This window comes from Dryobates pubescens, chromosome 17 (genome assembly GCF_014839835.1).
Source record: "Dryobates pubescens isolate bDryPub1 chromosome 17, bDryPub1.pri, whole genome shotgun sequence".
In the NCBI taxonomy this organism is placed as follows: domain Eukaryota; kingdom Metazoa; phylum Chordata; class Aves; order Piciformes; family Picidae; genus Dryobates; species Dryobates pubescens.
In genome coordinates this window covers 12781225-12796914 of record NC_071628.1, presented here as the reverse complement: position 1 = coordinate 12796914, position 15690 = coordinate 12781225, and the positions used below count along the sequence as shown (strand labels likewise).

Genomic DNA, 15690 nt, shown 5'->3' with positions numbered 1-15690 from the left:
ACATTACAGGTTATTTCATAAAGAGATCTAGTTCTGGGCTGTGGAATTATGAGACAAGTCAGACTGATTCTCTCCTAAACAAACAAGACACTATTGTCAAAAAAAGAGAGGCATCTATAGGGCAACATATGATTGTCTGCACAGCCAACACTTGATACACTCAAAATCAATTCTATTGTCTGTTATTACAAAGCATGTTTAGTATCTCAGAATATTTTTGCATTAATTGAAAACTGAAATGCTCCATATACATTTCCTGCAAAGAGAAGGCCATCTAAATAGTCTGCAATATTTTCCTATTACTGTAAAAATACAGCAGATCATTTCCAACAGTCCATTTAAAATGGCCTTAATGAAGGCACAGAGGCCCTGTTTTCATATTTGCCATCTCGCTCTCTCTCACACATATATAAATATTTAAACATACAGGTACTGAGGCAAAACATAGGAAAAAAACTCCCATCATTTTCACAAAATACACTGCAGAAAATACATGAATGCAAACTGAGACACTACGGAATTGACTAAAATACTCTGGGTAACAGTCACTCGCTGGTAGCCTATCAGGGCTTTTTGTACACTTGCTGAATGGAGCAAGATAAAATATTATCAATAAATATCCCTTTGTTCTATCAAAGTCTCACAAGGACACATCATCTTGGGTTTATGCATTGTCTCAGCAGGAGATTCTTTTAATGTCTTTGAGAACTCTTGCAGTCTCAACATCTCTTCCTTTCCATTACTGCTTAAACACTATTGCCAAAGACAATTACCAGACCACACATAATTCCCCTCCAGCAAACAGAAGGATAACCACATCATCATTATTCTAACCTAAGGATGTCTGCATCACTTTGCCAATCAACTACTCATTTCAATGTCAATAGTGCAGTTGGATCAGCGTTACTCAAAAACACACACCCCAAGGTTCCAACAATTTTTACCTATTTCTTATTGCTAGTAGTAAAACTTGGAAAGTGTAAGCACTTGACAAGCTGGTGTATTTGTGGCTCTCCTCTTGAAGATTCCCAATACAATGAGTATTTAAATGTCTATAAAAATTAGGTTAGCTGAATCTAGAGCTGACAACCTTTACATGTTCAGGTTTTAGTATCCAGGCCCTGGTCTGTAGGTAATCTAGTATCCTGACAAATCATTTGTTCATCCTGTTTATAAACTGTAAGCTTATCTATAAAGCATATTCAGGTCATTCTGGATAATATTCTGGAAAGAATACAGCAATCAGAACAGCAACAGTTTCTAACTTCAAGGCAAAATAAAATTAGTCTTAAGAGGATATACGTATCTGAGGTGTTTTTAGAGACTTCAGACTCGGCTTGTCTATTAAGTACTCCAAATCTGATAAAAGCTTTACACTATTATGTTAGAACGAGCATACAAACACTGTTTGAAGTCTGTCTTGATTCCAAGTTACTGAACCATTTTAATGAGAGCATGTCAGAATAAATGCAAGTGAATGCTAATTTAACAAAACTGCATTTCTGTCATCTAAAAAGTTTTAGTTGGAATGATTTAGAGCCAATTTTTCTGCTTTCTGCATGGGTGTGAGCATGAAGGACATTCATGAAATGCAATCTAGCTGTAAGTGTCTCCAGAACATTACTTCAGTTATCTTTTGCCATTACTTTTCATTTACAGTAAAAGCATCTATGTGTACCTTCTCAAGCAGTGTTTTAATATTATTAGGCCTCAGGCTTGGGCAGAATGAAACCAAATACCTTGGTGATTGGGTTTAAGAAGGACTGGAGAAGTGCCACTGCCACACAAGTTGAAAACTATGTGGGCATTATACAGTAAGTCACAGCTCAGCATCTCCCTTTTTACTCCTCTTAGATTAATACAGTATTTCACACAGAACTTTATGTGTAGAAAATACGTACAAATCTAGCTTCACACATGCTAGCTCTGTGATAGGAATTTCTGCCTGTTAAAAAGATGTCCTTGGCTTCACACACCTAGCAAGATCTGCTTAGCAAACATCTGGCACTGTCAGAGTTGATGTGGCTTGACAATGCTATATATACAAAGAAGCAGCACTGTTCTCAGCAGTGTTTTTGCAGAACTGCATTTTTCCGTTTTTAGTGGGCAGGAGAACAAACAACCATAATACATATACTTAGGGAATAAGAGAACATCATGGAATTCTTCTTCTAAGCCTAGGAGATAGAGGAAGAGCCTTGCTTCAAATCCCGTGTGTGCCTAAGGCTCAGCAGCATTGTGGGTTGAGATTTAGCTAGGAAACAGTTATTTAGAAACAGGCTTTCCATAGATTCTGGCTCAAAATTCACCTGTAAAGCCGAAGCAAGTTAAAGAACAACAAACCCCACCCCAGTATTGTCAGAAAGACCCATTTCAGGCATAGCCTCTTTTTCAAATGAGGGAAGAAAGCTGATAGTACTTTACTTATTCTTGGGCAATTCCTTCTGTGATTTTACCTAGAACAATCTAGTACTTGGCTGCAATACCTCCCTGCAAGCACTAATGCTTTCACTGATCTTCTCAAAATAGCTTTCCTTATTGACATGCATAACGCAAATTATATTTATTGTTCTTTTTCTTTCTTTTCAGTGATGCCTTTGACTTTGAGCTCGGCATGATTATTGTTCGAATTAGCCAAGGATTTGATATATCTCAGGTCCTTCAGGTTCAAGGTATGTGGTGACCCAATAGCTGCGTGTCTGTGCTGGTCATATGCTCAGCACAAGAAGGAATCTTAAAGTCACTGGTTTCTACACCTGTAACTGCTACAGTTCCTCCCTGCTTCTGCAGCTTCAATCGTGTCTGAAATCCTTGCTGAAGCAGTGACAGGAGGAGACCAGCTGCACTTCTAGTACCACCTCTGTGGAATGCTGGGGCCCATAAAGTTCCCAGCCCTGAAAAAAATCTGGTACTCACAGGAAACATGAGCTCTCTTTCTGTACATCCTTGTTCATTCTGCCTTAGATTAGCTGTGCATATCTCAAAGGGAAAATCTTCCACCATACCACAACCATTCAGGCAGATATGCCATCTGGGTAGAAAAGGTGCAGGGAGACAGCGCACGAAGGCAGCTGCACCTGAAGAAAGGGGTTCCAGAAGCCACATAAACGGTGGCCTTCATTTTTAATTCTTGAGGACACAGAGTTCTTACTGGTTCCTCAGGTACCCTGTGGAGGGAATGATTCCATGTAAAAACCCCATCAAAATAATTCTCTACATTTTAAGCACAATAATTTTTCCAATTCTTGTAAGTTTGTCCACCTGACCAGAGAGATACAGCCTAAACCCGGACACTACTTCTAGCGTACCTCACACTCCCCACCGGATAGATGTTTTGTGTTACGTAGACTAGGAACACAAGCAGGCATAAAAAGACGAGCAACTCTTTGCTGCCGCCTGCTGTAAATCTGCCTTCAGCGTCTCCCCAGTTTCGCAGACAAACTGCGCTCAGAACTGGTGGGAAGAACAGCTAGAGACTTGGGGCTATTCAGTCTGGAGAAGAGAAGGCTCCGAGGAGACCTTATTGTGGCCTTCTACTATCTTAAGGGGGCCTACAGGAAAGCTGGTGAGGGACTTTTTAGGATGTGAACTAGTGATAGGTCTAGGGGGAATGGAGCAAAAATAGAAATGGGTAGATTCAGATTGGATGTTAGGAAGAAACTCTTCAGCATGGGGGTGGTGAGACACTGGAACAGGTTGCCCAGGGAAGTGGTAGAAGCCCCATCCCTGGAGGTTTTTAAGGCCAGGCTGGATTCTAGGACAGGGCTCTGGGCAACCTGATCTAGTGTGAGGTGTCCCTGGCAGGGCTGGAACTAGATGATCCTTGAGGTCCCTTCCAACCCTAACAATTCTATGATTCTTAAAATAGGGACTCAAGGGCTAGAACTTAATGCTTCAGCTTTCTCACTTTAAGAAAACAGCTTTTCTAATGTGTTTTCAAATTCTTGGGAAAGAAACCTACCAACCAAATTCACAAACATAACTCAATAAATAGCATCTCATGTAACTATAAAATATAGTAATACTGAATTAGATGTGGGAAAGGAAATCTGAGAGCAGTGCTTTAGTACACATCACTGCTGCAGGCACAGGCACCCTAAGTCAGAGCCTCCAGAGATAAATTCAGCTTCCTTCTCCCTATTGGTTTGCAAGGAAAAATCATTTTAAAAGAATTTTTGATCTCAGAAGCTTTACACTGTGTACAAAGTACCACAACAGCAATTGCATCACCAACATTACTTCAGTAAGTGAGTTAATTTACCAATAGAAAGTGATGTGTTATCAGTTCTTTTATTTTTCCAAATATGCAGAGGAATTAGAGAAGCTGGAGCAGGAGAGATTGGCACTGGAAGCTACCATTAAAGAAAATGATTTTGAAGAAGGAAAACGTGGCATCTGTGGATTCTTCAGAAAAGCTGGCACACTCAGTATCTCAAGACACGAAACAAAGAAGGGTAAGTTCCAAAATAACAACTTCTTCCTGACCCCTTAATGAATCACATTTTCACCAATATGCAAACTGGACTTTTCCTCAGGAATGTTCACCTTAGAGTCAAACAGAAAGCCCTGGAACCAGACCTACCCTGTGCAAAGTGACCATCCTCTGCTAGTAGGATACCTATCTTCAAAAACACAAATAAAACTTCCTTCCCCCTTTGCTAGATGAACTTCTCAGCTTAGCTTACACTGAATTCTATTTGTCAAAAACTGCAGACAGTTTTAAAGTCTGAAGAATACACAACAAGCTGGGGTTTTATTTGTTGGGTTCTTTGATATGGTGTACTCTGTTTTTAAACAGAGGCCCTTCCCCCCGCTTCTTAAAGAAAACTCTATCTCAACCCTTCACGTCAGCACAGAAGGGGTTTTTTTGTATGTTACTTTCCCTCCCATCTGCGTGGGGAGAGAGGGAGCTTGTGAGAGCAGGCTCTGTTAACCCAAGACCCACCTGAAGCTAGGTTTGAACACATACAAGTCTTTTCAGAATTTTCACCAGCAGAGGCTATTACATCTGGCTGTGCATGCAACTCTCACAGGTATCAAGAAGATCTACAGACTAAAAACACAAAATGCCATTATTCTTTACTTGGCAGACTTCAGTTCATTTCGCAGGCTTCAGCAGCATATATTTTTGTAACAAATACCACAAGAGCACACCCCCCTGTTTCAACTACCCTTTTTGATTTAGTTCAGACATATAGAGGAAATATATATTACACACTTTGGCTCTATATACAAGATAGATGGTGTTAATAAATAGCCCTGCTTCTCTGCTTTGCTTATACATGCTCCCCAGAATTATTGCATCTTCCAGCACAGATGCTGGGACTGTAAAGGAAAAGCTCTAACTGCCTTAGAACTATCCTGTCCACACTCTAGAAATACAGGAAAACCAAACAAAGAATTTTCAGAACCTAACAGATCAGAGTAAAACCTCTAAAGAAGCCTGTCTGCTCCATTTATAATCGTGCTCTGACACCATCTCTTTGAAATCATTGAAAGAGAAGCAGTAATAAAGCCACAGGCTTCAAAAGATAGAATGAGAGAAGACACTGTTAGTATACAGGCAAGACACAGGCAAGACTGTACTTTTTAAAGCCAGCCAAGCAAATGGCAAGAATCAAAGTTTATTTTCAATTAACAATGACCCTGACAAGCATAGTGAAGTTGCCACATACACTTACTGCCTTCTAGTCTTAGCTTCACTCATGCTTTTGCTGTACCCCACTAGGAATTTGTCCACCGTTACTGTCATTTCAGGGAGCTCTGTATTTTACAACACACAGCCAAGCTTGTAAACAATGCAAAACAATGCTTATTTACTTCTAAAATCTATCAGATGCTTCCCAAATTTACTTTTTTTACTAAAAGGAACCAAGGAACAACTATTATTATTAATAATAATCATCATCATCAGATAACCCTTTTCAGGATATTGTAATCTAGTGACAAAGTATTACACAAGCTTTGGTTTCTGTGTAAGTTGGTATATTAAAGTACATAGCATCTGTACTGTATTTTTAGAAAGATTTAAACATCAGAAATTGTGTCAGAAACATTTTCCTGAAGCTTGCTTTCCCCTTGGTTCCCTAAAGCTACTTGTTGCCTCACTTGTCAGAAATCCTTCCACATTTTTGCTTTTTCATTACAGAGAGCACCATTAACACAATGCAGTCAATGCATGTGGGTGAATTCAATCAGAAGCTGCTAGAAGCCAGCACTCAATTTAAAAAGAAGCAAGGGAAAGGCACAATTGACATTTGGTGGCTGTTTGACGATGGAGGTAAGGAATTCAAGTGAGAACTGCAGGGAGAGATTTTTGTGTTACCAAATACAAAGACAGGCACAAGCTGTTTTCTTTTAGGATAACAGAGTAATTTTTCTGTCTGGCTTACATGTTTTAACATTAACTTATGTCCAACACTGCCAAAGTGAAGGACTGGATTTTTACCACACCATGCACTAACTTGATCTTCCTGCAATTTTATATGTTCTTCTAGGTCTAACAATCCTAATTCCTTACATTCTAACATTAAGGAAGAAGTGGAAAAATTGCAAATTAAGGATCTTCACTGGAGGAAAAGTCAATAGGATCGAAGAAGAAAAACTAGTGTAAATATAACTATACTTGTCTCACTGTTTAAAGAGTTTGAATTGATAATATAATGCATATGCACCAGGAAGCTGTGAAAATCTCTACACAACTGGCTTGTACTGTGGGCAGCATAAACAAAAATTCTGTTGAGGTGTTGAGCTTATAGCACAGCCCTCAAGGCTCAGCGTAAATGGATCAAAGGAATTCACAGCCAACAGTTCTCCCCCATTAACAGCTCATATTCCCTTTTCCAAGAAGAGCAGTCTGCACTCTGTAATGAGAATATAATTAGTTTTATGGGATTTACATGAGATTGTCCAGTTAACAGTAAGTGAAACTGCATATGAAGCTTCTCATATGCAAATACCATAGACAGATAGCTCACATAAATGTCATTGACCGTGGTAAAATGCAAAGAAGTTGAAGTGCAAGCTTATCAACTTTAAGACCAAGTTGATTGGACTTTAAAAAAAGAAAGTCTAGATCTCATAATCACCATTCCCCTTCAAGCAAATGAAAGGTACTACTATAAACTTATTTTTATCATCACTGCACATAGGACCTTTCCTTCCAAAGTACTTTACACATTAGAGGCACAGCCATTTTACCACTCAGGCCAATTTGGGATGGAAGTCACTAAATGCTTAATAAAGTGCAGCAGCACATAGCTAGTTAAAAAAAATCCCACCAAAACTCCAGTGAAAAACAAGCAACATGGATATAAGAACAAGAGTTAGAATTTAGCATCCCTAGGATTATGACACAGTGCTTTGAAAAGACAGTTACCATAAGGATGCTGTCTTAGGGTTTTGCTTTTACATAAGGGAAAGCTTACCCCTCTGTGGTTCTACCCTTGAATTAACATATTTCTGTAGAAGAAGGTCACAAGTGTTTGTACAAGCTATTCTTATCACTGGGTAAAAAAAGGTTTACAGCTGCTCAAGGACCTGCAGGGAACTATTTCTGCAATGTCTAGAGACTCTACCAAAGTTTGACTGGTCAGGACTGCAAATCGCTCCCTGACCTAAGCACTCAAGTCACCAAATCTTGTTCAGAGGAAGCAGGAGGTTTTGACATCAAATGAGACTTGTCAAACCATGACAGACCTTCAGAGGCAGTTCTGGTACCTGTATACACTGCTTGTAGATAAAATATGTAAGTTCACAGCCATGCTTCAACCAAAGCCAGAACTGAAACTGACCTAACTAAACCTCTCTAATCTCAAAACAAATACACACAATGCTATAAACTACTCCTCCTGCCAGCTGGACAGAAAAGCAAAATATTTTCTTTTATGAAAATCCACAGTGGTTAACATTTGAGTAGGTCAATATAAATTCACAAATGAAAAATATTCCTTTCCACATCAACCTTCCAGACCTAATTTTTTGGCAAGGCGCACACCTGTACATACTCCATGCACAGAAATCTGATAATAAGAGAATAACAGAAGCCCTCTGTAAATACTGGAGGATTCTGTCCTACTGCATTTTGAATATTTTTCCTTTGTAATTCAAGCCTATGCAAATATTTGTAGTACCTCTTCCCCCAAATGTAAACACCCTTCCTTCTGTCTGCTATTCATTTTTTTTGTGATTTTCATTGATCATCAGTGAAATGAATTACTCCACAGCAATCACATCAGTTCAATTCTGTAATTGGAAACTGAAACACTAAAGCATTTAGTGCAATTTGTCATATAGTTAGAGATAATGAGGCAACTGCATTTGATATCTTAACTTATTTATGAGTGCTCTTTGATGCAAGGCACTCAAATATAGTGATAAAATGTTCTCTCTTTTGTTTTCAGGATGGCTTCACTTCTAAGCAAATTCAGAATAAAATTTGCTGATATCAATATCATTTGTGATATCAATGTAAAGCCCAACAAAGAGAGGTAAGAAACATTGCCAAAATCCATTACTTGGCAGCTGGCCTTTGTCACGAGCTTGTTTCTTCTATGTTGGAAAGAAAGACAGACAGAAAGACAGACAACACCACAAAGGATAACACTGCCATATTATTGCAATAATTTTCAAACTACCTAGAGCAGGAAAAAGAAAAGAACCTTTTTTACAATTACAACTCAGAGTCAAAACTATAGGCAGTCTATTTCTTTGTGTTGTAAAGACTAATTAGACACCATAATTATGAGCCACTGAATTTAACAGGCATTTCATGATGACTTTTCAAATCTATTTAGATTGCAACAGACTTCATTTCATCCTGTTAGTCAATCTAGTTCTCTTGTAAACTCACCATCTCTGCCAAGTCAGCCTTCTGGGTTTTACCATGAATTCATAAATTGAACATTTTTCTGGGCAGACATAGGCATACCGCTCGTGTCACCCGAGCGTGGTATTACAGTACTCCCCTATCACTCAAAGATAATGAAGCTCAACATTTGTAAAAAATAACTTATCTACAGAACCTAGGTAGAGGTTAGGAAGATCATAAGACAGTGTTCAGGAAGCTTCACCTCCAATTGTATTAGGTACAAAACCCAACCAACCAAAAAAAAAACACCACCACCCCCAAAATTCCCAAAACACACATTCAAGCCCTTGCTTTCTAAAACCTATCTCTGTAGAAATCACCGATTTCTTCTACTTTGTGTAGAAAAAAGCATATAGCAGGTTGCTCAGGGAGTAACAAAATCCTAACTCCATTCACAACTCACTCAATTCTCAACCTTGCTATGCTTTCTTCCATCCTACCCCTTACTGCCCTCCTGCTAGGTCCATAGCTACTTCAAACTCAAAGGGCTCCTCTTCTCCTCCCAAAGCCTTTCCTCTGAGTTCAATAGAACAGAACAGAATAAAACAGGTTGGAAAAGACCATCAAAATCATCAAGTTCAACCTATCACCCAACACCATCTAATCAACTAAACCATGGCACCAAGTGCCTCATCCAGTCTCTTCTTAAACACCTCCAGTGATGGTGACTCCACCATCTCCCTGGGCAGCCCATTCCAATGGCTAATCACTCTTTCTGTGAAGAACTTCTTCCTAACATCCAGCCTAAACCTCCCCTGGCACAGCTTGAGACTCTTGTTCTGGGGCTGGTTGCCTGGGAGGAGAGACCAACCCCTACCTGGCTACAACCTCCCTTCAGGTACAATCTCAAGTTAGTCTCTTAATCCTCCTGTATCACATTTCTCCAAGCACACATAATTTTGCAAAAGCAATGTTAGACTCACCAGTGTTTCTACAGTTCATTGGAGATTTTTACATAGGATATGTAACAAAGAATATAGAGCAAGGAATATCAAGATTTTATTACTATATACCTAAAGTCACTTACTAGGGCTACCTTGATCTTTCAGATACATAATTTAAAAAACACTAAGAACTGTCCAGAATACTTCTCTTGTTAACCTTTTTTTCCTCAGTAGTATGTATTTTTTTTTTAACATAAATAAAAGCTATATATAAAACCCAAATATCTGGCATCAACATAAAACTAAACATGTTTGCTACATCAGCTCCATCTAACAGAACAAGTGAATACTGTGCCAGACACTTGCTAGACCACTGTATCTCTTTCCCAGCTGGCATTCCATTTCTTTCACTAATAATAAAAGGATTATCATTATTTTACATACTGAAACAGACACTAAGGATGTTGACAAACTCTGGCAACCTAGCAACAGCAACATGAAATGCTGCATGTCACAGCCTTTAACCAGGCTCTTGACTTCCTGACCTTATAACGAAGTCCAGCTGGTGCCCAGCTTCCCATTTCACTTCACCATGAGGACTGAAGCATAAAGTGTTGATAGAAATACATTTATATTAATACAACAGAAACTCCCTGAGGTCTCTGTGGGATGGTAGGAACTTTCAACAAAGGAGCAGGCAGAGAAGTACAGAAGGATGATAAGCTTCTCCAGATGACAGCCAAAAGCTTCAAGGAACAAATTGAAATTTCAAGAGAAAAATCTGTAGAACAGTTGGGAAATGAACACAAATCTGAGCCCTCACATAGGAAAAAACCCTGCAGCCTTTCCTTCAGCCTCTTACCACAGGAAATCTACATCACCTGTTTCTCCGCTTCATCAAAACTGTAATAGTTAAACTATCAGTCAGATAATTGCTCCACCTCAAGTTAAAACAGCAATAAAAGCTCACTGCCTATGAGGAGACCCATATTAATTGTTAACATTATTAATCAATATACTGCAGTTTGGAGTTACTGTAGAACTCATTTCAATATTTTTGCTACAACCAGGAAACTGCAGACAATTCTCTGCAACTGTAACAGGCCAAAGGCAATGTTTAATTATCCTCAAATAACCTCCCCAAAACTGAAGTGGTACAGATATAACTTGGGGCATAACGTAGCAAAGAATAGTTAAGGATTTTGTGTGGTTTTCAGCTACAATTATAGTCAGTGAGGCCTGCCATACACAGTGTCTGTGCAATAAGTTAGTGAGTTCATACCCTGCAGCAAGCCCTCCTTTGTAATTCCTGTTTCAGCTGGAAATTCTTTGAAGAGATGATTGAACCATATCGCCTCCATGAAAGCTGCAAAGATATAACAACTGCTGAGAAATTAAAGCGAGAGACTCCATGGAAAATTACAGATGCAGAGCTGGAAGCATTCAAGGAGAAGGTAAAGCCTTGCCTTCCTTTTTACATCTGCACCTTTTCTGACACTCCAGATGTTTGAAGTGATTAGGAAGAAAATGTGAAATAGCAGATACAGAATTAGGAACATGACATGTAGAAACCTGTGTTTGATATTTACAAATGGGATTTATATTTTAAACACTGCAGAGGTGTGCTGTGATTGCATTATTCAGCCCTCCCTAAGACCTTGGCAACTTTACACAGTATTTTCCAGCCTCAGCCCACATCAGAGCCAGACAGATGAAAACCACCTCTGAACCAAAAGCCACACAGTACTGTGCTGAGCCTGAGCTGAGAGGTTTCTTAAATGGCTCCACTGTTTTAGAACTTCAGCTTCTTAAGAAGTGCAGCTCCAGACATTGACAACTTTGGGAAATTTTAGACCTGAATACACATCCTGGCTCTAGGAAATTTTCCAATGACAAGATCCAACACAGATACTTACTTCAATGGCAGAGTGAAGACTACACCTGGCTACAATGGCAGGAGCTCTCCTGAAGTTTAGGGACACTCTAAGGCTGATGTTGGCTGGTTCAACAGGTGAATTAGAGCCTAAGCTGCCCTTTAATTTTGTTGGGACTGTAACTTTGAAGCAATGTACCACCAGGCTTCAGCACCAGGTCAGTGCTGAAAAGATACTGCAAACTCTTCCACCCTTAAGAGACAAGTTGTCCTGTAACTCACAGAGAGTTAATCTAGCAATTTTATTTATGGTTCCTGTTGGATCAAGCTGAGTGCACTGAGAGTTTGGTTATCTACACTTTATGGTGCCACTAACTTCCCCAGCAATGCAAGGATTGTGAGCCTGATCTCAGAGCCATTAAAGTTCACAGTCTGACATACTAACATAAGCTGAAATCAATGGTGATTTAAGATAACACAGACTGCTCACTGTATTACCCTTCTCATAGATTTGATAACCAACATAAAGTGATGATAGTCAGCTGCCTTGTCTAGGTCACTAACTAAGGAACCACGAAAAACCACCACACAGGCTGAAAGCAGTCAGCAATATGAAAATGCTGAATCTCTCTATACATCAAGAGACAGCAACAAAAAGTTTAGCTTACACACCTGGAAAGGCATGCCCCTTGACTTCAGAAGTAAAGCAGTTCTGGGAATTTTACAGAGGACATTAGAACACATTTAAAATTCAAAAGAGGAAAACCTGGCAGTACAGATAAAGGGTGATGTTACAGGATGACTCTCGTGAGATAACAACTGGCTAAATTATGAGGATTCTTACCTATATAAAATGCATAAAAGAACAGTGAAATGTTTGTAGAGAAGGAAAATTTAAGGTGTGAATGAAGAAAAAATAGCTTGTTATCTTCTCCAGGGAGAGAATAATTTATAAGACCAGTTAAGACACATCTATTTCCCATGCTGCGATCTCCCTCTACACAAACCTGCGCTGGTCTCTTGTTTTCTATGATTTGTGCTAAATTATAAAAGCCTTGAGGGCCTGAAGCTCACTACAAAGTAGCCTTGGCTGAATTTCAAAATAACAGTCAGTCATTTAATTTGTGTAAGTCCATACATATACACAATACATAAAGCAGCTAAGTCTTACTCCAGACTCCTCTCTTTTCTTTAAGGGGTGAATTTCTGGCAAGGTGCTCATATATGTACACAGCCACTGACATTCAGCCCTACTGGTATGTCAGCCAGACATTTAGAAAACAGATTAATTAATATACTTACACTATGGAGCAAAGGAGGCTCCATACAGTTCCTATATTCCATTACCAAATAAATAGTTTAAAACTATGTCTAAGCCATCTTAGGTACTGTCAGTACAAAAAACAATGCCCATCCCCAGGAAATCTTACACAGCAGTGAACATCTCTGGCCCCCACATAACTACAGTAATCAAGAAGCATGGCTTAGCCTCCTGTTTCACCATCTTTTATCACTTTGGCCCACAGAACAGGCATGGCTTTCAATACTGCCAAAGCAACAGCAGAAAATCTTGTGGGCAGTGGGTAAGTGTATAACATCCACAAGGCACCAGAACTGAGTATCACTGACTTACCTGATTTTTCTTCTTTTCCCTCTGTTTTGTTTTAATCAGAGTTACCGCCAAGTCCGGCTGAATGAACTCTTACAGGAGCATTCGAGGGCAGCTAACCTCATTGTCCTGTGAGTTGCAAGATCTTGGTTCTACTGTAGAGAATAATCTAATGTGTAAAGGGATTCTGGATTAGAGCTTCAGAAAAACCTGTGTTAATCCATTTAGGGAAAATCTTTACAGTATTTTTTAAAGTACTGTTTGAAGGACTTGCATCTGGACTGATGGCTCTCTGGGACTACACTGAAAATAGAATAGAATAGAATAGAATAGAATAGAATAGAATAGAATAGAATAGAATAGAATAGAATAGAATAGAATAGAATAGAATAGTATTAACCAGGTTGGAAGAGACCTTCAAGATCATCATGTCCAACCTATCATCCAACACTACCCAATCAACTAAACCATACAACCAAGCATCCTGTCAAGCCTCGCCCTGAAGACCCCCAGCGACGGCGACCCCACCACCTCCTCAGGCAGCCCATTCCAGTGGGCAATCACTCTCTCTGTGTAAAACTTCCTCCTAACCTCCAGCCTAAACCTCCCCTGACGCAGCCTGAGACTGTGTCCTCTTGGTCTGGTACTGGTTGCCTGGGAAAAGAGACCAACCTCCGCCTCACTACAACCCCCCTTCAGGTAGTTGTAGAGAGCAATAAGGTCACCCCTGAGTCTCCTCTTCTCCAGACTAAGCAACCCCAGCTCCCTCAATCTCTCCTCATAGGGCTTGTGCTCCAAGCCCCTCACCAACCTTGTTGCCCTTTTCTGGACACGCTCCAGCAAGTCAACATCCTTCCTAAACTGAGGGGCCCAGAACTGGACACAGTACTCAAGGTGCAGCCTAACCAGTGCATTGTACAGGGGCAGAATGACCTCCCTGCTCCTGCTGGCCACACTGTTCCTGATGCAGGCTAGTCTTACTAGCTACAGAGACAACAAAGAACAATGAAAAGAAAATAAAAGATAAGCCATTATCAGAATAAACTTTTAGTTAGTATTTGTGATGTGCAGATAAACCTCTTTAGCTCTATTAGCTCAGTCTCCAAAAAAGAAGTCATCAGGTAACATTTACCATAAATTGATCCACGTGCCCATATGTTAAAAGTCTAATGTCCCAGTAATTAGAGATCAGAAAATAAGCTGATGGATGGCCAAACTGCAGTTAGTGAGATGTGTGTTATCAGGACTTCATAATGTGAATTTTATATTTTTTGTTCTGCCTCAACAGGAGCCTCCCAGTGGCAAGAAAAGGAGTAGTGTCTGACTACCTCTATATGGCTTGGCTAGAAATTCTCTCCAAGAACCTTCCTCCAACCTTAATGGTCAGGGGCAACCACAAAAATGTACTGACTTTCTATTCTTAGGAAAACATCACTGCCTAGAATATCCCTTGCTTGATTTCAACATCTACATTTATAATGGCAATGATTTATTAAAGACACACTTATCTAATACACAACTAAAACTTAACTGACAGAAAATTGTTCAAAATTCCAAAGCAACACAGTGAAGAGTTACACAAAAATATGCAAGTGGTACCTGCTGATGTTATACTCCAGAACAGGCCAAAGCAGGAAAATCTACTTATATATATGTACACATCATGAGACAGTAAATATTTTGAACACACAAAGAAAAAATTCCACCAATTCTAGAAGATACTGAAAATGCCTCTTCTATTTATCTAGGAAATCCTAATTAACTGCTATAATACCAAATGTATTAAATCTGTAAATAAATACTTCTCTCAAATTGCAGTCATAGTTGCTAACAGACACACAGGAGGATTGCAATAAAATGCATCAACTTGGAAGAGGGGGAAAAAACCCCTGCATGGTATCTATCATGTCAAAATCATTAACTGATATAATGTAAGTGATGCTTTTTAATTATAATATTGCCAAATTATACAGCAGATGCTTTTACTTAAATTGTCCTGCTATTTATATTAATTAAAATGCTTCTAATTAAGTGCCAAAAAAAGGTTACATATATATAAATACGGACTTTATATGACAAGACTTGATAATGAAGTTTCAAGCTCTGACATGGAATGCATGATTGCAACAATTAAAAATGTTAAGCAAATTTCACAAAGAAATTAGTAAAATAATTTTCAGACAATTTTTGCTATGAATGTTGAGGTTAAACTAATCTGACATCGTACTTTGGGATAACACAGACAGTGATTATGTGATTAGAAAACAACAAAAACTCCATTAGCTGAGTTGAATGCCTTGTATTTTGATTTCTAAAAATAAGAGAAATATTTCACTGACTTGCTAAATAGTATTCATTATACACTAACTTAAAATAAAAGCAATCCATTACATTGTGTTATGTTTCCATTTTCTATTCTGCAACATTATAGTACTTCATAATTTCAGCTGTTAGT

The 15690-nt window shown here is 39.0% G+C and overlaps 1 protein-coding gene across 2 annotated transcripts in view; it reads left to right on the top strand.

The window, feature by feature from the left end:
• The window catches only part of SLC12A1 (solute carrier family 12 member 1), a 45204-nt gene extending 30545 nt beyond the window's left edge, over positions 1-14659 (top strand). For both annotated transcript variants that reach the window (XM_009897251.2, XM_009897250.2), the window contains exons 18-26: positions 1708-1814; positions 2590-2672; positions 4311-4454; positions 6149-6280; positions 6498-6609; positions 8403-8489; positions 11072-11207; positions 13299-13366; positions 14524-14659. In XM_009897251.2, the coding sequence (XP_009895553.1) occupies positions 1708-1814; positions 2590-2672; positions 4311-4454; positions 6149-6280; positions 6498-6609; positions 8403-8489; positions 11072-11207; positions 13299-13366; positions 14524-14659 (1005 nt within the window). The remainder of the gene's footprint in view (positions 1-1707; positions 1815-2589; positions 2673-4310; positions 4455-6148; positions 6281-6497; positions 6610-8402; positions 8490-11071; positions 11208-13298; positions 13367-14523) is intronic.
• The last annotated feature ends 1031 nt before the right edge of the window (positions 14660-15690 follow it).